This window comes from Telmatherina bonti, assembly GCF_933228915.1.
Source record: "Telmatherina bonti genome assembly, chromosome: 18".
In the NCBI taxonomy this organism is placed as follows: Eukaryota; Metazoa; Chordata; class Actinopteri; order Atheriniformes; family Telmatherinidae; genus Telmatherina; species Telmatherina bonti.
In genome coordinates, this window is record NC_136616.1 from 12,833,218 (window position 1) to 12,857,779 (window position 24,562).

At 41.8% G+C, this 24,562-nt stretch overlaps 2 protein-coding genes across 4 annotated transcripts in view; both read left to right on the forward strand.

The window, feature by feature from the left end:
• Positions 1-2,774, forward strand: part of shroom4 (shroom family member 4) — a 94,891-nt gene extending 92,117 nt beyond the window's left edge. For both annotated transcript variants that reach the window (XM_079258046.1, XM_079258047.1), the window contains 3 exons: positions 108-278; positions 357-499; positions 624-2,774. In XM_079258046.1, coding sequence (XP_079114172.1) covers positions 108-278; positions 357-499; positions 624-780 — 471 coding nt within the window. In that variant the 3' untranslated portion in view covers positions 781-2,774. The remainder of the gene's footprint in view (positions 1-107; positions 279-356; positions 500-623) is intronic.
• Positions 2,775-11,210: 8,436 nt separating this feature from the next.
• Positions 11,211-24,562, forward strand: part of clcn5b (chloride channel, voltage-sensitive 5b) — a 53,474-nt gene continuing 40,122 nt past the window's right edge. For both annotated transcript variants that reach the window (XM_079257298.1, XM_079257299.1), the window contains exons 1-2: positions 11,211-11,436; positions 12,039-12,191. In XM_079257298.1, the coding sequence (XP_079113424.1) occupies positions 12,050-12,191 (142 nt within the window). In that variant the 5' untranslated portion in view covers positions 11,211-11,436; positions 12,039-12,049. The remainder of the gene's footprint in view (positions 11,437-12,038; positions 12,192-24,562) is intronic.

Below are 24,562 nucleotides of genomic sequence, written 5' to 3' on the forward strand. Positions count from 1 at the left end.
CATTATGTGTTCCCCTCTGTCTGTAAAGCGTCTTGAGATGGCGTTGCCGTGATTTGATGCTATATTAATAAAGTTGAATTGAATTGTAATTCCTTAACGTCCTTAAGGTGGAGAGCATGGTGGTGTCGGTGTGCAAACCCAATGAGGTGGACAAGTTCCGCATGTTCATCGGCGATCTGGACAAGGTGGTCAGCCTGCTGCTGTCGCTGTCCGGGAGACTGCTGAGAGTGGAGACCACGCTGGATACACTGGACCCCGAGACTGAGCACCATGAGAGGGTGAGAAAGGTTAGAAAATTCATCAACAGACAGGTTTTTAACTATCCAGCTTTAACGTCCTGTCCTCCTGCCATGTAGCTCCCTCTGCTGGAGAAGAAGCGGCAGCTCAGGAGGCAGCTGTCGGAGGCTCAGGACCTGAAGGACCACGTCGACCGCAGAGAGCAGGCGGTCAGCCGGGTGCTGGCCCGCTGCCTCTCTCCAGACCAGCACAGAGACTACAGGTGCAACTCCTCTGTCCATCATGCTGTTAATTCTCTCTAAACCTGTAGAATTATTTTACTTTCAGCCCTAAATTTCTTGTTTTCATAATTCCTGAAATAATTTTGCATGATTTTTCTCCTGCAGCCACTTTGTGAAGATGAAGGCCACCTTGCTGGTGGAGCAGAGGCAGCTGGAGGACAAGATCCGACTGGGAGAGGAGCAGCTGAGGGGGCTCAGGGAGAGCCTGGGGCTGGGACTGGGAATGAGCATGGGAATGTCAATGGGATACGGACATTACTGACAAATACATGGATTAAAAAACTAAAGATATGAAGGAGAAATTGGACTCATCGCGTTCAATCAGAGTCAGTCTGAGTCTCCCGCAGGAGGAGAATGAAAGCAGTGAAAGACTTTGGTTTGCACAGTTTGGTCGAGGTGAAGTTGGACTTCTTGGGAAAATATCTTCATTCCTTTACCGTTGTTTAAAAACATGAAACAAAAGCAGCAAGAGTCGCTTTGTTTTGGTAAAACTCTTTCGATACAGCAGTTACAAACCTGTTTCATGACTCGATGAAGCTTGAGACTTTAAAAATGTCTCAGAGGTTCTCTACGGACATTCACGCAAACGTCCCAGATGGAGTTCAGGTAGGTGGGAAGGAACGGACTCATGAATGGAAAACAAAACTGATTTGAGAGGAGTTAAATGACTTTTCTGACAAAATGAAGTAGAGATCCACGTGGAGGAGTTTTGTTAAAACAACACAAATAAAGACTAAAGTCTTATTAGCATCACAGACGACCACAAGAACTTCACGTTGTGCCAGACTCAGCTGTTCTGTAGGGTTACACCGACTCTCGTCTAAGCGGCGCCACGCTATGTTGCCAAAGACGTTTTACGTGATGACTGCGTTAATCACTCTGTTTTCTCCTGTATTTAAATCTCCTGGTTCAGAGAACCACAGGAGGGTTTGTTGGTGCTTCTCTTAACCACACTAAAGCCACCCTTCTTAACTAAAGCTAAATGTGTCATTTTCACCGCATAGAGCAACACGTAAACTGTATTATCTTGCGTCATATTCACTTTGTATTCTTATTACTGTAATGTATGAGGCTGTGTGGAATTCAACACTCCACTGATTTACTGTCTTATGACCATTTTGTACAAATGTGTTTATAATGTATACGGTGTGTGTGTGTGTGTGTGTCTGTGTGTGTGTGTTGTATGTGTATAGTGGTCTTAAGTTTTAAAATTACTGGAACTGGTTGTACAAGTTAACTGAGGAGGCCTGGAAGAGTCAAAGTTTACTGTATATGTTGACGGTGAATGAATCCGGAGAAACATTTGGTTTGTTTAAAGCCTCAAGTGATGTTTTCTGCCGTTTCGCTGCCCTTCATTTTGTTTCCGGTCGTCCTAAATATGTTACACTGGGAAATATGATCGTTCGTTCTCACATAAAGGACTGGTCGTAAACCGTTCTGAGGTGGCTTTCCAAATAAAAAAAGATTTGTAAATCTTTTATGTAAAGGAATAAACGCATTTCACAAAAAGAAAACAACCTTTGAGAAGCTGTATTTCAGAAAATACAATGAAGAGCAATTAAAAAGACTAAACAAAACCAGAAATGCAATAAATAACATAAAATAAAGAATGTTAGAAACTACATCAATGTACTTCAAAGAGGAAATAAATCAGAAAAACATGACACTCAAACACCCCAATGAAGGAAACTGCTGCACAAGTGTGATGGAGTGTATTGGTTTTTTTTTTTTTTTTTTATCATTTTTTGGTTGTGTTCCCTCCAAGACGCCTGGTTGGGATTCAGGAGTGCAGTTTTCTTTGATTCTTTGTTTTTTTTAATTTAGAAAATGTCGATAAAATAAAACATTTTCAAATATGTTTTTGAGATTATTTAGCATTATGTGATTTGTCGGATGTCATGTTTTGTTTTGTAAAATGTTTTATTTCCAGTTGTGAGGTATTGATTAACTTTCTTTCTCTTCCGTTTTGTCAAACCGTGTTTTGTGTTTGTCTTTGTTACTGTGTGTATGTTTTTTCTGTTTTGCTTTTGGTTATATTGTGTTTTATGTTAAGTTTTCCACCTCAGGGCCAGTTCACCACTTGCACATTTATACAGCAAATACAAAGCTAGCAGCTAATTAGCTTAGCAAAAAAATTGGAATAGGGGGAAACAGCTTGCACTGTTTCATCTTCATCTTCTTCATATACCACTATAACTCACTCACACATACATATAATTATGTTTATCCATCCTCATAAAAATGAAAAGTGTAAAAACAACAAAAATAGGAGCTAGTTAACTCTGTTAAGCTAGCTTGTGCTGCTAGCCTTCTGTCATTTTACTCTGCTAGCACTTAGCAAGTCAAATATAAAATGCTGATGCAGTGGTAATGGTTCTAATTCAAGTAGCAAGATATTTACAAAAAAGTAAATACATAAACAAGTCATGAGTTATTTTAGAAACTGTAAAACTGCTTAATCTTTTTGTTTTAAGATTTAGCCAAGTTAGCAGCTTTTCCTTGTTTTCAGTCTGCGCATAAAACTCAACAAGCAAGTCGGGGTGAAACACATTTTCCCACTTGTACAGGAGTCTAATTAGCTTCAGGGTTAAGTTAATAATGCCCCCAAAAAGGAAAAAATAAATAAATAGTGGACATTACTTCTAAAAGTTCAGTTCAGTGTAAGGGTACTATTTATTCAGCAAGTTCAACTCAGTACCACATGGTCACTCATCACATTTCCTGATAAAAATCCATTTTAGTCCCAGTTTTTTGTTTTTTTTTAAATTTATTTTTATTTCTAATAGCAACACTACCCCCCTCAGTGCCAGGAGGTTATAGTTCTCTACATCACTGCCACTCAACCAGACTGCTGTGTAACTGTGTGCCAAAATGAGCTTTTAAAACAACTGGACTGCCGTATTTTTTACTGATACATCAGAATTTAAAACGTGGCTACTTCGTAAGTTTTTTTTTAACAGAGGAACAAGTGCTGATGAATTATTTTAATGACTTTTTTTTAGTTTTTTGGGGGGAAGATGTTTCTGCAGCCAGAACATCTTGGTGCATTTAGTGGAACCAAAGCTTTCGTCCTCCAGTTCAGTATTTTATTTTTATATTATATTTCAAATCACAAAGTTTATCTTTAATTTAAATTGGAAAAAAACCCATATTTTCTTCCATATTGACTTTACTGAAAAGGGTAGAGTCCTGTTATGCTAGTTAATTATCCACCTTCACACCCGTCTGCTAAACTTTAAATAACTGAAATTTTGTGATCTTGCCAAAGTCTCCTGAGCTTTATCTTAAAACTCAGACAGGAAAGCTCGAAGCAGTAAAGAGCTGCCTGTTTGAGTAAATCAGGCTTAAAACAACAACGCTAAAATGGGTAGAGGGGAGTTGTCTCTGGAATCACTGTCATGCAGTTTGCTTTCACAGCTGGATGTTTATGATTTTACTGATTTCTTACCGTTTTTAATACCCAAACCTAAACCTCAGACGTTCCCTTAAACCTGTTTGTTGTTTCTTTTCTGGTCATACTTAATCTCTTTTACTAGAACATGTATTCTGTAAACTGACTGGAAAGGTGCGATTTGAGAAGACTCAAGGACATTGGGGGACTGGTGGGAAAGTATATTTCTTTTGTTCATGTTTTCTTGTGCAATGTTGATTTATCCCATAAACATTTATTTTGTGCCTGCAAAAACACTTGTATGATGAAAGCACCATAAATAATAATAGGATTTTAAATTAGCTTCATGTCGGTTGTGATTTATGCCCTGAGGGGTCTCCTCAGTGTCCGGTGCTGACGTGCTGACACTCCGGGGGAGGCACGTGTTTGCTGGGACAGATATGTAAACATGGCTGAGGATAAATGGAGGTTGACACCTGACAAGTACGGGACTGGGAGTCATTCAGCTGCTCTGCAGAAGCAAAAGAGTTTTATGTAAGAGATATTATTGAAGATATATTGTCTGTCCCTGTATTTTATAATACCAAGGATCTGTCAAGTGGAGGTTCCTGAGAACTGGATGCTTTAAAAACATGTTGGTGCGTGAGACATTGAGGCCAAGCAGAAAAAGTCCAAAGACTGAAAATGGCCAGAATAAAACAGCAGGGTTGATGGGAAATGGTTGTTTCAGTGGCGGGTTTGTGAAAGTTATGAATGTGGTTCTAATGACAACAAGAGTTCCAATAAAGTCTCTTTGTTGGATCAAAGTTGGAAAAAATCAAGGAACTTGACTGCGTATGCTCATATTACCTGGATAAGACTCGAAACAAACATAGTGATGTGCACGTAATTACAGTCAGAGATACGCACAGTGATGCCAAACATTTCTGTAACGTCCTCAGAAACAGACAAAACAACCATTTAGGCCAGTTTACGCTTCTGTGAAGACACGATGATGTTTGACTGTGTTTGAGCAAAACAACTGGCTGCTCTTCAGCTGCTTGCCTCGTCCACACACACGAAACTAAATCAGCTCGCTTCATTTTTACGAACGCTGAGATGTCGATGCTGAGCTTGGAGGCTTCCATAGCTGATTTTAACACCCTTCTTGTGAGTGGTGCTGAATAAACAAATAATTTTGACTTAAAACCTCGGTTCCAAAAAAACTGAGACACTGTGTAGAATGTAAATAAAAACAGAATGAGATGGTTTGAAAATCTCATGAACCCTTTTCATATTCCCAGAACATTTTACCATTTCACAGAACATAATGGCAGCAAGATATTTCTAAAAAGTTGAAACGGGGCAACAAGACGTTACAAAATGTTGTTCAACATCAGTGACGGCTCCATCAGTGCAGCGAGGTTTTAGAGCATCTGGTCGACAAGCACGGCAATCCTACAGGCTTTAGATGTTTCCCTGCTGCAACACACCTGATTCAACCCTAGCATGTTGACTTATTGATGTGAAACATCTAAAACCTGCAATAAAGACTGCGATCCTCGAGGACACCCCTTCTTTCATTTCAGCCAGACGAAGCTGAACAACATCCTGCAGCAATGAACGAGTGTTGAGCAGCTTGAATCCTGCATCAGACCAGAATCGGACGGCAACTCCAGCAATTGGTCTTCCCAGGTGTTTGCAGACAGATGTTAAAAGCAGAAGAGATGCTACGCGATGCTACTGGTAAACATCACCCTGCAATTCATGTGTTGCTGCCATCAGAGTCTCATAATTTCCATTACATAGTAAAATTTCTCAGTTTCAACATCTGATATGTTGTTTACGTTTGATTAGGAATAAAATATGACTAGATGGGATTTATTCATTGTACATTTTATGCAGCGTCCCAACTTCTTTAAAATCATAGTGTAACAGATGTAGAATAGCAACAGAGTTATAATGATCACAAACACAAATGAATGCAAAAAGACATGAAATAACAATACAAGAATGAGATAGAAATTAAATTTAAAGAATGTAAAACAGCACAAGTGCAACAAGACTAACATCATAAAAGGAAAAAAGACAAAATTGTAAAGAAATCAGAGACAAAACCAAGACACAAAAAGACTTTAAAAGAGGCACAAAACAACCAGAAAGACACAAAATAAGATGCACTAATAACACCTCCCTCCTTTTTTTGTCATATTTTTTCTATTTAACAGTTTTTTATTCAAACTTTTAATGTTGATTTATTTCATTAACCTGTAGAGCACTTTAGATACATTGTGCTTCATAAAAAAAGCTTTGATTGATTTGATCGAACAACAAAGACACACAAAGCATCCTCAGATGGGAGCGCATGTCCATATTTTACCTGTAGGGGAGATGATGCAGGAATGCTGCTGGTCTGATGGTGCACATCAATACGCCTGAAGAAGACTGAAAGCTAACTTGCTAAGGGGTTATATTGGACGGGGAACTGGTTTTAATCATTGCGGTCTCATTTTAACAAGAACAATCAAGATCTTGGATGTGTTCAGCCGGCTCTAAGGCGGTAACCAAGAAGGGAGGCAGGCACAAAAGTGGAGCTCTTAAAGGATGGCAGAGCACACCGGGCCGAGGTGGGACTCATGCCACTGATTAGGACGGCACCTGAAAACACTCAACAGAAAATAGATTAATTAATCAAAGTCAATACAGTGGTCGGGCTGTCACAGATGAAAGAGTTCAGATAAAGTAAGTAGATGGAGGGAAACAAAATGATTACAGTGGGAGGCAGGAGTGTTTGTGTTGGAGAGAGGGAAGCAGAGTGGAGACAAAGAGGAAATGGAGATGAATGAGTGGGGGGTGTGCAGAAAGAAACAAGAGATCAAGAGTTAGATCAGAACTCAGGACAAGTAAGGACACCAGAAGAGGGCTGGAAATGTTTTTTTCCACAAGTGAGCACAAGGGGTCACCCTTTAACTACCTTGAAACGTTTCACCTCTCCTTACATACCAGTGTGCAAACACTTTTCTGTCTTCATTTAAGACATATAAATGTGTATCTGTGTGTATTTTGTGTAGTGTGGTGGGGGGGTGAAGTGGTCCACACAATCAGCCATAACATTACTGATGAAGTAAAGGACTTAAGTTACCTCGGTAAGAGGAAAATTGTGATTCTTAAAGCTGTACAACTGGACTAAGGCAGAGTTTCCCTAACAACAGCCAATTCTTCATCTATCTTGCACGTCTTCTTCTCTTTTAAACCAAGTCAAAAACAGATTTTCACATCAGAAAGTTGCATTGACCAAACATACACACCTAGATCACCAGTAATTGGTTATAGCTATGTTTTTTTTGTCAACATTGACATGTTGTAGCCACATGTTTACAGTTACTGATATGTTGTAGCCACATGTTTACAGTCACTGACATGTTCTAGCTACGTGTTTACAGTCACTGACATTGTAGCATGTTTACAGTCACTGACATTGTAGCATGTTTACAGTCACTGATATTGTAGCATGTTTACAGTCACTGATATGTTGTAGCTACGTGTTTACAGTCACTGACATGTTATAGCTACGTGTTTACAGTCACTGACATTGTAGCATGTTTACAGTAACTGACATGTTGCAGCTAAATGGTTAGCGTCACTGACATGTTGTAGCCACATGTTTACAGTCACTGACATTGTAGCATGTTTACAGTAACTGTAATGTTGCAGCTAAATGGTTAGCGTCACTGACATGTTGTAGCCACATGTTTACAGTCACTGACATGTTGTAGCCACATGTTTACAGTCACTGACATGTTGTAGCCACATGTTTACAGTCACTGACATGTTGTAGCTAAATGGTTAGCATCACTGACATGTTGTAGCCACATGTTTACAGTCACTGACATTGTAGCATGTTTACAGTCACTGACATGTTGCAGCTAAATGGTTAGCGTCACTGACATGTTGTAGCCACATGTTTACAGTCACTGATATGTTGTAGCTACGTGTTTACAGTCACTGACATTGTAGCATGTTTACAGTAACTGACATGTTGCAGCTAAATGGTTAGCGTCACTGACATGTTGTAGCCACATGTTTACAGTCACTGACATGTTGTAGCCACATGTTTACAGTCACTGACATTGTAGCATGTTTACAGTAACTGACATGTTGCAGCTAAATGGTTAGCGTCACTGACATGTTGTAGCCACATGTTTACAGTCACTGACATGTAGCTAAATGGTTAGCATCACTGACATGTTGTAGCCACATGTTTACAGTCACTGACATTGTAGCATGTTTACAGTCACTGACATGTTGCAGCTAAATGGTTAGCGTCACTGACATGTTGTAGCCACATGTTTACAGTCACTGATATGTTGTAGCTACGTGTTTACAGTCACTGACATGTTATAGCTACGTGTTTACAGTCACTGACATTGTAGCATGTTTACAGTAACTGACATGTTGCAGCTAAATGGTTAGCGTCACTGACATGTTGTAACCACATGTTTACAGTTACTGATATGTTGTAGCTAAATGGTTAGTGTCACTGACATGTTGTAACCACATGTTTACAGTTACTGATATGTTGTAGCTACGTGTTTACAGTCACTGACATTGTAGCATGTTTACAGTCACTGACATGTTGTAGCTAAATGGTTAGCGTCACTGACATGTTGTAGCCACATGTTTACAGTTACTGATATGTTGTAGCTACGTGTTTACAGTCACTGATATGTTGTAGCTACGTGTTTACAGTCACTGACATGTTGTAGCCACATGTTTACAGTCACCGACATGTTGTAGCTATGTGTGTCAGTGGCCGGGGCGTGTTAAAACATAAAATAAATAAGTAAAATTAAACCAGGAAAAAAAGTTTTAAAAAAAGGAACAATCCTCCGAGCCACAATGGTCTTTTTAAAATCAGGGGGAGCAGAGTCAGTCACACTAAACCTTAAAATAGTAAAAACCGGTTTATTAAACAAAAAAGATAAGTATTAAAACCCCATCCCCCAACCAAGGGACGTGTCTATTCCACGCATTCTTCCGTCCTACAACGCCATGTTTCCATTCCTGGAGAGCGGAGCAAGTCTACTACTCACAAGTAGGAAACCCTCCTGCCTGGCCCTGCAGCCAGCCTCTGGTTCTGGATCCTAAGCTTTGCCATCATACTCACGATTGTTCCTGGACCAGGAATATCAAGAGGCCCAGGACTGAGTGGCTGCACCATTAGATCCAGGACAGCTGCTTCATTTCAGGCTCCGGCCCTCACACCATCAAGCCATGGTGGAATCTACTCCAACTTTTTCCTCCTCCATCCTTCCATCAGGAGCGTTTTCCTCTGCTTTTCTCCAGCAGCATCTCTTCCTCTGTTCATTCTCTTTCCCCTCTTGCCACACTTGTAGCTCCACTTTAATTTGTTCAGAGTCACTGGCATGTGTGGCACCATGTTTACAATCACTGACATGTTGTAGCTACATGTTTATGGTCACTGACATGTTGTAGCTACATGTTTATGGTCACTGACATGTTGGAAAATGCACCTCAGACCTGGCCAGTCTGAGCTTCCTGAGCAAACTGCACATAGCTTTCCTCCAGGATGTCAGTGATTTACCATGTTCACCCATCCTTCTACTACAACCAGTCACACAGTCCTTAAACTTAAAAGACACCCTGACAGCATGATGCTGCCACCGCCATGCTTCACCATTTGGATAGTATTGGGCAGATGATGAACACTGCTGGGTTTCCTCTACACATACTGCTCAGGAAAGAATTCAGACTTGATTTAATCTCACCACAGAATCTTGTTTCTCTCAGTCTTGGAGTATATGTTTTACAAACTCTGTCCAGGCTTGGATGGGTTTTACTTCTTCAGAGATCTGATTTAAGCAAAATCCAAAGAAAGAAATAACCCTCTAAGTCTCTCAAGAACTGGAGAACTTTTCTCCTGAACAGATTAAGGTGCAGGTGGTGGATTTCAGGACATGTAGAACACTGAGTTAGTCAGTCTGCATTGTTAGAGAGGATATATAGAGACTGTGCAGAGCTACAGATACATGGAAGACAATCTGGAGTGATCTGGGTTCACAGATGCAGTATACAGGAAAAGGCAGAGCTGTATTTTCTTCCTCAGATTCTTTAGACAGCTCTTATCCATCACCTGGCTCGGATCCTTCAGATCCTGTTCATCTTCCATCATACTGTCTTTGCAAGAACAATATTCTATGCTGTGGTCTGGTGGTCGAGTAAAACTTTGGACAAAGACTGCAGGCGTCTGGAAAAACTGGTTAAAAAGGGGACTGTTATGTGATAGGGAGGGTGCCGGGCCCTCTTAGAACTATGTTGTAGAACCAGATGAGGAAGAAAGTGCAGGTTATACATGACAAGAATTAACACCACCTTTGTGTCATCCTGACAGGACAGATAAGCCGAGCAGTGATCACACTGCTCTGCAGGACTAAGGGGTTCAGGAGATGCTTTGTCTCTACTGCTATAAGATGTAGCGAAAGCTAACATGTTGCCCACACCCCCTTCATTGCAGCATGCAATACCTCCATTTGCAACCCCAATTCCCAAAAAGGGCAAATGCTATGTAAAATGTAAATAAAAGCAGAATATAATGTTTTGCAAATCTCATAAACCTATGTTTTATCCTAAAATATCTCAGTTTACACATCTGATATGTTGTTCATGTTCAATTGAAAATAAAATTAAGGTTTAAAGACGATTAACTGCAAAAAATGTCATTGTTTTACTGACGGTCCAAACTTATTTGGAATTTAGGCTGTAAAGTTGAGTGAAGTGGTTCTTGTTTTATTTTTATTTTTTTATTGTAATAAGGCATTTCCTTCTGGCACTGGCGACAAAAATAACCACAAAAAAAAAAAAAAAAAAAGAAGAAAAATATTAATGGCCGATTAGTCGAACTGTTCCACTGACCTAATTAGAGAATCATTAACTCTTCAATCGATTATTTCTCCTTTGGTCCCTCTGATAACATCAAGCTACTTTGATAGGAAACTTCAACCGGAAATGAAATACCGCCTTCAAATGTAAACTTGTCAACTAACTACTCCTGATAATAATGAACGATCCAATCGATTCAAAGAAAACAAAAAATGTAGCAAAAATAATGTTTTTTTAAATATACATGAATAAGGTTTCGTAACATGATAATTTAATATATCGACAGCCTTGTTAAAAAATGTTAACAATAATTATTAACAATAATTTGTTAACCAACCGGAAGTGATAGCCACGTTTATCCAGCTTGATGCGATCGCCTTTAAGTAGCAAAAACAGCGAATGCTTTGGAGAAATTTGTTGCTATTTCCAAATAGTATGACCAGAAAATGATAGTTTTATATGATGGGTTTCTATGGCGTCTACACTGTTTTTTGAAACCGTGTGAGAAGCGTGGAGAATGACGCAGGATTTTAGCGGAGCATTTTAAGTTTGCAGAGCTGCTGTTGACATAAGCAGCTCCAGCTGAAGGAGCAAATCCGAGTCACAAGACTTCATCTCCGAGCTGCACGGCTGCCTTTCTTCCCCAAGGTAAAGTAAGGCCCTAATGTAGCGTTTATTCCACCCTGGCTTGTTAAACTCCACACAGTTCGGAGTAGAGATGAGCGCAAAGTTAGATTAATGTCTATATTTAGTTGGTTTGACAGTCTGGCGCAGGAATAGACGCGGAAAGCTTAAGCTCGGCTTCATAATCAGCTTTCTGTCCGGTCGTTTTCCCACCGTGTGGCCTTGTTTCTGCTGCAGTTTGCGGTAAAAAAACAAAACAAAACAAAACAAAACACTGGTTTGGTAGTTCAGTGGGAGGAAAGGAGCGGAAACTGTTGTGAAAACTTCCTCCGACCTGAAGATGTTCTTGTTTTAGACCCTGCAGCTGATCGGACCAGCTGGCTCGGTCCTCGCGCGCCTCTTCCCTTTATTTATTTATTTAGTGTTAGAAATAAAACATTTAAGTGGGGATAAAGACCCCTGAAGCCTCTTTCTGTGACAATGTCTCAGTTTTGGACCAATTTATTTGGGAAAAGTGCGCGCGGCAGCGGTAAGAAGCCGTGGCGCACGCTCGCCGTCCAGCCAGTTGATGGCTAAAATCCACCCGTGTTTTCTTTCTTTTTTTTTTTTTAAATATCATTTTGCAGGATCTGGAGGCATGGAAAACCCTGGCTACCGCTCAGGCAGCTTTGACGGCCTTCATCACCCCAGTGATGATGACGATGATGACGAGATGGTGGACATTGCAGGAGCCACATTGGACTTTTCCACCACGGACGACGACCCTCCTCTCCACTCAGGTAACTCCGTGGATATAACCAGGGCCGGATTAAAAGTTCACAAGCCCCTGGGCCCAGAGTGTTCCAGGGGCCCCCTTCCCCATGGCAACATTGTGATAATTGTGAATGATACACTGTAAAACATTTCTAACATCTCTCAGCCAGTGGTATCAATAGCAATCCACTAGACACCGTGGTGTAACTATCTGGCTTTTAATGTACATTTTGTTTCATGTCCAAACTGCGGGTGTTTGTCGTACGTGGGCCCAAAGTGGGCCTGTGCCCATAAAGCCCATTGGATAATCCAGCCTTGGATACAAAACGAGGTTGATCATTATTTTTGTCTTTTAAAAACATGTTTCTTCTCGGTTGGGTGACGTGAGACCCCCCCATTGGAAAACTGAAGTATTACTGGCTGTCACATGCAGAGGTGGCAATTCCTGGTCCAGAAAGTAAAAGTCCTGCCTTGTTTTTGGATTTACCTGTAGATTTAGAGCAGGTGTTTTCACTAACAGGCTTGTTTACCTGGCAAATAAACTCTTCTCATTAAATTTAACTCGTTTGGTGACTGGTCGGAACAGCTGCCGGACAGGACTTTTACATTCTGGACCAGGAATTGCTACCTCTGGTCACATGTAACATGTAAGTCTGTAACTGTACTGCAATGTGTCACGTTTTCAGTGAGATGAGCATCTATCACGTCTATAAACTCCATTTCCTCCAATCTACGACATGTGTGTTCTTACTGTTCCTTCCTCTAAGTCTGCCCGGTCACTGAAGCCGTCATCAGCAGAGATTATTAGTCACACATGCGAACTTTCCGGTTAATCAACATCTTGTGTTATCTTTGGTGGAGGTGTTTGCTCTGGATGTGTCATCAAACTGTGCATTGTCTCATCAAGAGGGTTCATGCAGTTTCCAGTCTATCACCTTGTGAGAAGTGTTTGCTGAGAGATTCTTCCTCATTGGAAAAGAACTGCTGGATAATAAAAGAGCCTGGTGTAAGATGCATGCAGGACAGGCTGTCTGTGTGCATGCTAGCAGTCAAGGCTGGATTATCCAATGGGCATTATGGGCACAGATGGGGAAAACACCAGTTTAGACATGAAACAAAAAGTACATTAAAAGCCAGATAGTTACACCAGTGTCTAGTGTACTGCTATTGGTACCACTGGCTGAGAGATGTTAGAAATGTCGTATCATTCACAGTTTTCACCATGTTGCGGTGGGGAATGGGGCCCCTTGAACACTCTGGTCCCAGGGGGGCCTGTGCACTTTCAATCTGGCCCTGCTAGCAGTGTTCCCAACATGCAACATACCAAACTGATTGGGAGAAACTCAGCTAAAACCCGCTACCAAGCATTGCTGTGCAAATAAAACACAATTCCAAACCCAAGCAGTTACACAGGCATGCAACAACAGTGCACATCCCGTAGTGTCTGGACCGGTGTACATGTCTGCTACATACACATTGATTTGAATCAGGTGTGTTGCAGCAGGAACACTTGGAAAACCTGCTGGACGCCGGTCTTCCAGGACCTGGATTGGGGATTCCTGACTTAGTGCTTCTGCTGATTCCTCCTGGCTGTGTTCATGTTGAAGATGTCGGTCGTCTGGGCGAGCTTGCAGCCGTAGATTCAATGACTCTTGTTTCTTTTAGTCTTTTATTTACACTTGGTCGTAATGAAAAGGAACTTTTATCGGTTCTGTAATTCTGTCCACCTTCCTTCAGATGTAGTAATTAACATTTACGCCATGGAAAAGTGGAAATGTTGTGGATTCTACCCACCCTGAAAGTGATTCAAAGTCCTCAGCAACGTAGCAGGAAGAGCTAGGCAAGTTAGCATGTTGCTGCATTAATACATTCACGAATTCTTAGCTTTGATGTTAATGTGTTTATGCTTCAGTTTGGGAAGGTTAAAATGGATAGTTCATGTTCAGAGTTCAGCATTTCAGCTTCGAACTGGTTGAGTTCATTTCCATGCTTTAGGTAGAAGTGAAAGCTTGGACTTGAGGAAGCAACTAGTGTTGTAGAAACCTGTTTTACTGAAGCTCAGAGTCCAGTAGATGTGTGGAAATGTCTGTTTTTATGCTTTTATTAGCATTTTTCAGCATAGCAGAAGTACATTTTTTTCAAACAACTATTCTCAATCTACTACTTCCCTAAATATTAAAGCCAAAGCAAAAAAAAAAAAAAAAAAGCTGCTAAATGTGTCTGCTCACACTAGACCGATGCTTCGACTCTGCTCGTCTTTTCAAATCAGAAACTGAGGAAGCCAACTTTCTGATTTGGTTTACTTTAAACGCATCACTTGCACAGAAATGTTCATTTAATTTTCAGACGGTACGTAACATTCATGAACAATATCATAAGCAAAGGAGAGACGGCACAATGCATCATGGGTAACGTAGTGTAAAGTAGGTGTTGTGCTGGGAAATGTCTGCAGTAAGTGGTAGGGTTGTGACGATGTGCTTTCGCCGTGATTCGATTCCAATTTTTTGGGTGCCTATTTGATTTAAATTGCGATTCTCATGATTCTTTGATATTGCTAATTTTTGTAGATTAAAAAGAAAAATAAATGTATAAAACCTTTTTTTTTTTTTTTAACTTGTCATTTTTCTTGATTTAATGAGAAAAAAACAACCCAGAGGCCAGACCATCATTCTGCTGCCAAGAAGACAAGTAAAAAAGATCAATAAAAATGACAAAAATGTTAAAATAGATTAAAAAAAAAAAAATTAGATTTTTAAAAACAAACAAACAAAACAAAAAAATATTTTAACATTGTGAAGCAAAAAAATCTCAGTATTTGATGTTTCCATTTGATTTCCCAGTTAGTGGGATGGTTGTCTGTTCTTCTGAATCTGTCCCTGATGCTCGTCAGAGCTAATGACATCATTCTGCACGACTCCGACACTAAACAGCTTTATTTGTGAGAAATTAGGAATAAATCACCGTTTAATCTGAGAAAATTCCCACCAATGATAATTTTGAAAAGGGCAATAATCGGCCGCCTGAAACAACGTTCGGCCTCTAAATTCTTGTAACATGAACATCTTAATCCTGCTGTTTATGTCAGAGAAACGCAGCCAGTGGCTGGAAGTTCACCGTCGCATATTAACTAGTAATGGGAGTTTCTGTAAATTATTCACAGAAAGTTTTGTACTTCATCTTGATTTAAAAATGTTTACATTTCTCCTTATTAACTAAAACATGCTTGCAGTAAAGACTGACTTGTAGCTGCTGATATTGTGACTTAATCCAGGCAGGAATTCCTTCTCCTTATGGAAACGGGTAAAAAAAAACCCAACAACAAATAGCAGATCTTATTGCTCCTGCTGTTTTAAAAATAAAAGATCATCATGACAGCCTCTTCCTCTTCCTCTTCCTCTTCCTCTTCCTCTTCCTCTTCTTCTTCTTCTTTACAAGGCGAAACTAAATCAGCTGTAATCTGTAACTTGTAAAACGTCAAGCGGTTCACTTTAAAATCCATGTCCGCCAGACCACATGACCTGCTGTACTCTGTACAATGGTAAACTGGTGCGGGTAGATCATTAGAAGAAAATAAAAGATTTCTTTGCACTTGTAAGCTGCCTGGTAACAGGTGATGTCACTTTCTGCTAGCGGCGCGCTAACAGGAAGGAAGTCGGGGGACGAGGTGGCGTTTTTCCTCAGTGGACTGGTGTTTTTCCACTCAGTCAGCTCAATATTGAAGCAGCTTCGCTTTGGTTTTTGAAGAACTGACAGCTGAGTGTTTTTAAGATTACACTCTGTGGTTTTGGGAAGTAAAATCCTTACCCAGTGAGGAGGTCTGCTGTGATTTGGTTCAACTAGAACCAGTAGATTCATGAAAGCCAGCGTTAGATTTGTCTGTTTCTCTGACAGACATGGAGCCGAATCTGGAGCTTTTTGGTTTTAAGTCCAGGTTAACATCAACTTCTGCTGATATTAAAGCAAACAATGACTTTAGACGTTTACAGCAAAGAGGTTAGTGCACCAAGATCAGGGAAAGATGTCTCGGCTAGGTTTTATTTCTACATTTTTAGTGACTCAGCTCTCACTACTTTCTTTTCTTACCCTTAGAGGGAAGAACGTGACTCTGGTTCTTCGAGTTAGTGTGAAAGCCAGCTTGCTAACAGAGGAAATGGTGCGGCTGTAATGGTGTAAAGGTGTGACCTGCTGCTCGGGGACTCATTAACCTTCAATGTTTAAAGACAAAAGTGCACCAGGGAGGAGGAACCACGAGACCGCATGGTGCCTGGGGAGTTGTGCAAGGAGTGCCGTGGTGTGTTTCCCTTGTTGTCCTATATGAAAAGCTGACTTTAATTTTCCTGTTTCTTCTCACTAAATTAAATTTGGAATGTTTTATCATAACAAAGATGACATTTCTGGTGAAATCTCCTCATCCCTAAGGAATGCAACACATTGTTGCACATCCAGACTTTGTCCATTGGTTATTTATTAATGTACCAACATGAAGCTCTTCTCCATTGTGGATCTTTTGACGGTTTTCTCCTGGCGTTAGATCATTGTACATGTTTCTGAAACATATTTGAACTTGTCAACATGGACAAGTGTTTGCTGTTGACTCCACTTAACCCCTGTAATGTTTTAGTGATGAACTGCAGCTTGAGAGCATTTATACATCTTGTTTGAGTTCATCCTATTGTCCCGGGACGGTGCCGTTAAAATGTTTTCCGACCCTCAAATTTAAGTGGATTCAATTTCTTTTCTTCCTCATCAATCAACGCCCAAGTTCTCCACAACGACAGAAAAACAACTTTGTTTTCTTGGACTGGATTTTGGGAAGTTTGAAGAACTTGAATATTTAGGCGCTTAACTTTGAGTTATTGCTCAAGTCTTCCTTGGTGGGAACTTGGAATAACGTGGCACATGGTTTCTTTGGAAGTTTCAAAATCTCTTATCCTTCTTGTCGAAGATGTTCCGGCTGGGTCAGATTAATGGGAAATGATGCTCTGCTGGTTCGGACTCCTGTCCTGCCCAAGGCTCATTAAATGACTCTGCCAATCATCATTGTCATCTTATTAAAATATAAACATGTTTTACATGTGTAAACATGTTTTTACTGAGGATTTCTGCCAGTGTTCGTATTAAACCCTTTATTTAACCGGACTGAAATCCCACTGAGATTAATGCGTCATGTTACAAGAACAAACTGGCCAAGAGAGGCCACTAGTGGATGAAGAGGGAACTGCAATTTTTGGCACTTCTGCATAGGCTTCACTTTTTATTGCCAACTTTCATATGCGGTAATGCTCGGACCCCATCATGAGCTGCGTTTTGAAAAATAAAAAGATGGACGGAGCCTCCGTGACGTCACTCATAGGTTTCTGAAGAACTGAATTGAAGCTCGGTGGGCAGTTCCTACCATCGGCATCTTGGCAGGAGCATGCGTGTCATCTCGCCCGGAAAATACAAATATGGGCAAAGAGGTGGAGCTGAGAGGGGGGCTGTGAGCGTCATGGTGGATGATTGACATTGACCAAACTCAGAACTTCCTGTAGCTAAAAGCTAACCAAGCTAACCCGGAGATAACAGGAGCTAACCAACTAACAGAGGTAAGCGGGCTAAAGCTAAGTCACGTTGTTTACCAGCTAAAAACCACAGTTGTTCTACGTTCTTCTTACTTGAAACGGGAGATTGGGTACCTGTCAATCAAAAGGACACGCCCCTAAATATGCCAAACTTCGAGATTAAATTACTTTTAAACAGGCGAGTTAGAAAAAAATTCCCTTCCCCCACAGTTGTCATGAAGGTAAACCTGATCTATCAAAGCTAAAATTGATTTTTGAACCAGGCTGTAAACATATTTATTTCTGCTGTGAAGTTGGTCTTTTTAACATGGGAGTCCATGGAGATTCCCTCTGATTCGCAGCCTCTAGTGGATGAAGGGGGAACTGCAGTTTTATACACTTCCACGTAGGGTTTACGTTTAACTACCGGAGACTCCGTCCATCTTCCATATACGGTCTATGCTCAGACCCCATCATGAGCTGCGTTTTGACTCTACGAACCTTTTTCAGAGCCCAGATCATTGTGTAAACTCAACAGAACTGTGATGTGACCCTCTGAAAATGTTCCAGGTATAAAGTATCACTTCAAAAGTGAATAAAATCCTTTAACTCTAATTTGTATTTAAGGAATAGATGTTAACCAGGTTTAGATGTACTGGTCTCATGGATTATTCTCGCCACAATGAGAGAACATCTTCCATTGGGGATCAACTTTGGCGTGGGAAGTTACAAATAGTTCAGTTGTTACCAACGACACCAACAATATCAGGTCACCTGACCAATGGTGTGACTGATTCTCTAATGGTTGCTTCAAACCTGCCCAGCGTAGATTATTCCATCATAATTTTGATGTGAATGTTTGCAACATTTTTGTAATACAATGTCAAAGATTTAGACATTAGTGTCTGCTTTAGACATTAAACCAAAGTATTAAATTAGATTAGCACATTAATCTGATTGTTTCACCACATAATTTTCTGATGTACAAATAAAAACATTCAGCAAAGGTTTAACATGAGCATGTTTGTAGGTCATAGACCAGAGCTGAGGTCCTAATTTGCCTAATCTATCCCGCATTGTGGACCAAGGTGAAAATGCAAAACAGCCAGGGCTGAAATGGTGTTGAATTTATTTCTAAAAATGACCCTCAGGTGTTAATGTGTGTTTTGGTAAATTCTTGACAATTTCCAGCTATATTAGGTAATCTTGCTTGGAGATGTTTCTTTTTACTCTGGGTGAAGTGGTTCCTCGTCCTGATAGTAGTCTGTACATTTTGTAATCATAAACAATAAGAAATATAGTTAGACCCCTCAATTTACTGTAAATCTGTAAAAACTCTGACCAGTCCAAATGTTCTGACCAAAATTGAAGTTGTTCATTTCTTCATATTCTTCATATTTTGTAAGCTTCTTCTCCCGGCTCCCCTCGTCCCCCTCCAGCAGCGCATACCTGATAGCCACACCCTGCATATAAATAACGTGTTAGGATGAAAATACAAAGTAGTGAAGAAGAAACTTGGAAGGCAAACATGGCTGAGACAATGCAGGAACGATTTCCAGACCCAGCTCGGTTTATTTGCCTCTTTCTGCTAAACAGCCGAGAAAGAGAAAATTGTTGGAAAAAACTGCGAAGAAAAAGCCTTGGATCACGCAAGGAGCAAAACCAGAGGGGGAGGAGCCAAGACAGGGCGCCACATTCACATCTTGCCAGCTCCCCAACATTACCTACCCCAGCTTTAAAGGTATATAGTTTCTGGCTACGCTGCAGAAAGCGCGATCAGCCGATGCTTTTTGAAATTCTCAGATCAGAACAGGACACACCAGTCTTTAATCCTTTTTAGGGTTTCTTTGTTTTTGTTAACATGAAAAAACATTTCTTGACTGTTTTGGGGAAATTTGGAGGGATCATCTGAAAGAGGATTTGCTGTCATGCTACCTCCATTAGCTGATAACACCTGAGTCACATAAATTCTTAGAAAATTTGTGAACTTGGCCCACACATCACAGGTTATTTGCTTTTCCCTGATATGTTGGGTTTATGATTTGCTTTTATGTGGCCGATTTTGCTCGCACTGGCTGTTATTACTGCTGACAATTTAATCTGTATTCGTTTATTGCTAAATCGCGGCCATTTTTATTACCTGTAATGTGTTTATTGCCACAGTTAAAATGACTTTTCATCCTTTGTACTGCTGTAGTAGGCAGATGGCTGGCTCAGTCAAGTTAACTTCCTTACTGATAACAAGTTGTGATGATGAACTGGGAGCATTTTCTAATATAATTTGACTTCAGAAGGTTGCTGAAAATCTTGCTGAAACAGGGAAGAAGAAATGGAGATGAGCATGATGTAAATAAAAATGAAAATTTCCAACTTTTATGCTCCATCTAACATTTTTATTACAAAGTTTTCTGAGGAAAGTGGGTGGATGAGGGGTCAGGTAAGGACATTTTAAAGCCCCATAATTTCATAACAGCTGCCAATCTGTCAAGGCCTTGTCATTTCCTTGCACATTCCCTTTATGTCCGTGCACGGATTTGCTTGGCTTTCCCACCGTGCCCTCCTGCACATTTAAATGAACGAAAGTAAGTATTTTGGTGCGCCACCAAAATGGGCCATGATCGCAAAGTTTAAAAGACGAAACGTTACAGAGGGGAACTTCATGTGTTTACAGAATGATTAGCATATTTCTCTTGTTTTGATGCATAAAATATAGAAAGTGTATATTCACACTAATGTGATCAGTTAGCCATTTGGTGAATGTTTTTTTCATGAGGACGACTCGTGAAAAGTTCCTTGAAGAGATGGTGTGAACAAAGTTTTGTCCCGCCAGTCATGCACCATAAATTATGCTTATTCATTCAGCCCGTGTTGCTAATTGCAGTTCTGATCGGTTCTTATGCTAATTATATTCAAGACTGAATGTTTTCTGCAAGCATACATGTAACAGGATTAACAGTTTTTTTTTTTTGTTTTTTTTTTTAATTAAAAAGAAAGAAATTCTCCCATTTGAGATGCAGGAACACAGGAAAAAAGGAAATGATTATTTTTTACGCTAACTGATACCTTTTTTCCATGGTCAAACTTTAATCCTAATCAGAGCGCCTTGCGCTGATAAAATGGCAGTCTTTAAAATCAGGAATTGTTTGTTGAAAGAGCAAGGAAATAACTTGATTTAAACAATAGTTTTTGAAGTTTATTTTAGTTCAACTAAACATTTTGATTTTTTAAAACGATTATTTCTTAAAGCCGGGGGGGCGGGGGGGGGGGTACTTTTTAGGAGTCAAGGGAAACGAGAGCTAGCATATATACGTAGATACCACATTGTATTGTATCACGTAAAGTTTTTGTAGTTTAGATATTTTTTTTGTTGTTTTTTTTTTTTTGGATGGCAACGCTCATTAAAAGCTTTCATCTGAAGTTTTCTTTGTCAGTTTGGTATGCGGCAATACTCCTCCTTAATCTGCACATACATCATCTGTACTGCATGTGTCTCACGCAGCCCTTATTCAGCTTGATGAAGACGTTTAAAACAGTATTAGACACTCATGTAAATAGTTTGGATCCTTTCAGGTCTTCCACATGCAAACCAAGTGTTGCTGTTTGAAATTGGCAGAGTTTGGGAAGGGGGTGATAGATAGGAAGACACTGTCTGTAAGGGCATGTTCACATCAGCCTTTTTGATTCGAATCTGAGTCTGTTTGCTCGGAAAGTCCGCTTCCTTTGGGGAAATGTTAACGCGCGAAACAAATTCTGATTGGGACCAAAGAAGCGGACTCGGCCAACCTAGAAACGCAGGTCTCTGCTTGTTTCAAGCGGACTACAAAAAAAATTACATCCTGCATTTGACGTCGCATTGCATTGTGGGTAAATGCATAGTGATTGCAAAGAGTCCTCTGCCTCGTTTGTTGTTCATACTGCCACCATTGTTGCAGTGTATTTCTGCAGTATACTTTCATAAAACAACATAAAAAACCCAAAAAGCAATAGTTTTGTCTTCATGTTTAACTCTCAACAGAGTTTTCTTCTTCACGTCTTGTCCTCTCTTTTGCTAAATACTAGTGTAGCGCCACCTTTGGTGAGATTGGATATATATAGTATTGTAAAGATTTGGTGCGTTTGACCAAAGTGCAGCTTGAACACCATGTTGATCCGTATGGATACACCTCCCTACATCTGCCCAATCAAACCGAGTCTAGCGGACTATCCTGACATAAATTCATCCTAAAAGGCTGAGAATAAATGTTATTTATCTTTCTCTCTTCTTGCCTCTGAGTCAGGACACCCAGAAAGTGAAACAACATCCACTGTGATTAATGATATCCACATGAAAATGATTTAAATTAAGTATAAAACACAAACAAGCTCTTGATTGAATTTCCTCGGACCCAGTGAACATTATTATAAATCCACGGTCGGCAGCGTGACAGAAGTCCAGGACACAAACGCGTTCTAGACGTTGTTGTATGTTGACAGAGAGCGTCACAGCAATCATATGACATGCCAGTTCCCATGGTGACCAGACCTTAAGAGTTCAAAGTTCAAACTCTCACTGGAAACTTTGCATAGGTCTTCCTGCCTTATATTTCTTTTTAAAAATGTGTGTGTTCACATGATTTTGTAGCACTGTGTGTGGTTTTTGGCACACAGTTCTGTGGTCGTATGACTCACATATTTTTTCTAAAGAATTAGAAATGGGTTTGTGTCATCATTGTGTGAAAAACTAAGACTCAGGACACAGACACGGAGTGAGTGCTGATCTCAGCACGACGTCCTTCGCTGGAGACCAACATGTTGCTCTGCAGACTAATGGCTGCTGCTGACCCATATTCCGAGAACTGTGAACACTCGATCATGTTTTTATGGAACATACGGAAATACAAGCTGTGCTTTGGATATTTTAGGTTGTAGAGAGGATTCCCTCTCCCTGAGCCGTCACCTTATCGTGGTGGAGGGGTTTGTGCGTCCCGAAGATCCTAGCAGCTATGTTGTCGGGGGCTTTATGCCCCTGGTAGGGTCACCCATGGCAAACAGGTGTCTAGGGGAGGGACCAGACCAAGCACGGCTCATAGACCCCTATGATGACGACCAACCTGGGCATGAATGTTCCCTTGCCCGGACGCGGGTTACCGGGACCCCCCTCTGGAGCCAGGCCTGGAGGCGGGGTACGAGAGCGAGCGTCTGGTGGCCGGGCCTTCGCCCATGGGGCCCGGTCGGGCTCAGCCCGAAAGGGTTACATGGGCCCCGCCTCCCGTGGGCTCACCATCTGCAGGAGGAGCCGTAGGGGTCGGGTGCAATGTGAGCTGGGCGGCAGCAAGGGGCGGGGACCCTGGCGGTCCGATCCCCGGCTGCAGAAGCTGGCTCTAGGGACGTGGAACGTCACCTCTCTGGTGGGGAAGGAGCCTGAGCTTGTGCGCGAGGTTGAGCGGTTCCGACTAGATATAGTTGGACTCACCTCGACGCATGGCTTGGGCTCTGGAACCAGTACCCTCGAGAGGGGCTGGACCTTCTTCCACTCTGGAGTTGCTCATGGTGAGAGGCGCCGAGCAGGTGTGGGCATTCTCATCAGCCCCCAGCTTGGTGCCTGCACGTTGGGGTTTACCCCGGTGGATGAAAGGGTAGTTTCCCTCCGCCTCCGGGTGGGGGGACGGGTCCTGACTGTTGTCTGTGCTTATGCACCGAACAGCAGTTCAGAGTACCCACCCTTTCTGGGGTCCTTGGAGGGAGTGCTGGAGGGTGCTCCTTCTGGGGACTCCATTGTTCTGCTGGGGGACTTCAATGCTCACGTGGGCAATGACAGTGAGACCTGGAGGGGAGTGATTGGGAGGCATGGTCCCCCCCCTCTGAACTCAAATGGTGTTTTGTTATTGGACTTCTGTGCTCGTCATGGATTGTCTATAACGAACACCATGTTCCAGCATAAGAGTGTCCATATGTACACCTGGCATCAGGATTCCCTGGGCCGCAGTTCAATGATCGACTTTGTAGTCGTATCGTCGGACCTGCGGCCACATGCCTTGGACACTCGGGTGAAGAGGGGGGCGGAGCTGTCAACTGATCACCACCTGGTGGTGAGTTGGCTCAGATGGTGGGGGAGGAAGCCGGTCAGAGCTGGCAGGCCCAAACGTGTTGTGAGGGTCTGCTGGGAACGTCTGGCTGAGTCCCCTGTCAGAGCGAGCGTCAACTCCCACCTTCAGCAGAGCTTCGAACATGTCCCGGGTGAGGCGGGGGACATTGAGTCCGAATGGGCTGTGTTCCGTGCCTCTATTGCTGAGGCGGCCAGCCGGAGCTGTGGCTGCAAGGTCGTTGGTGCCTGTCGTGGCGGTAATCCCAGGACTCGTTGGTGGACACCAGCAGTGAGGGATGCCGTCAAGCTGAAGAAGGAGTCCTATCGGGCCTTCTTGGCCTGTGGGACTCTGGAGGCAGCTGATGGGTACCGGCGGGCTAAGCGGCATGCGGCTTTGGCCGTTGCCGAGGCAAAAACTCGGGCATGGGAGGAGTTCGGCGAGGCCATGGAGAAAGACTTCCGGACGGCTTCGAGGAGATTCTGGTCCACCATCCGGCGGCTCAGAGGGGGGAAGCAGTGCTCCATCAACACTGTGTACAGTGGAGATGGGGTGCTGCTGACCTCAACTCGGGACGTTGTGGGTCGGTGGAGGGAATACTTCGAAGACCTCCTCAATCCTACCAACACGTCTTCCCATGAGGGAGCAGAGCTGGTGGACTCAGGGGTGGACTCTCCTATCTCTGGGGCTGAAGTCGCTGAGGTGGTCAAAAAGCTCCTTGGCGGCAAGGCCCCGGGGGTGGATGAGATCCGCCCGGAGTTCCTTAAGGCTCTGGATGCTATGGGGCTGTCCTGG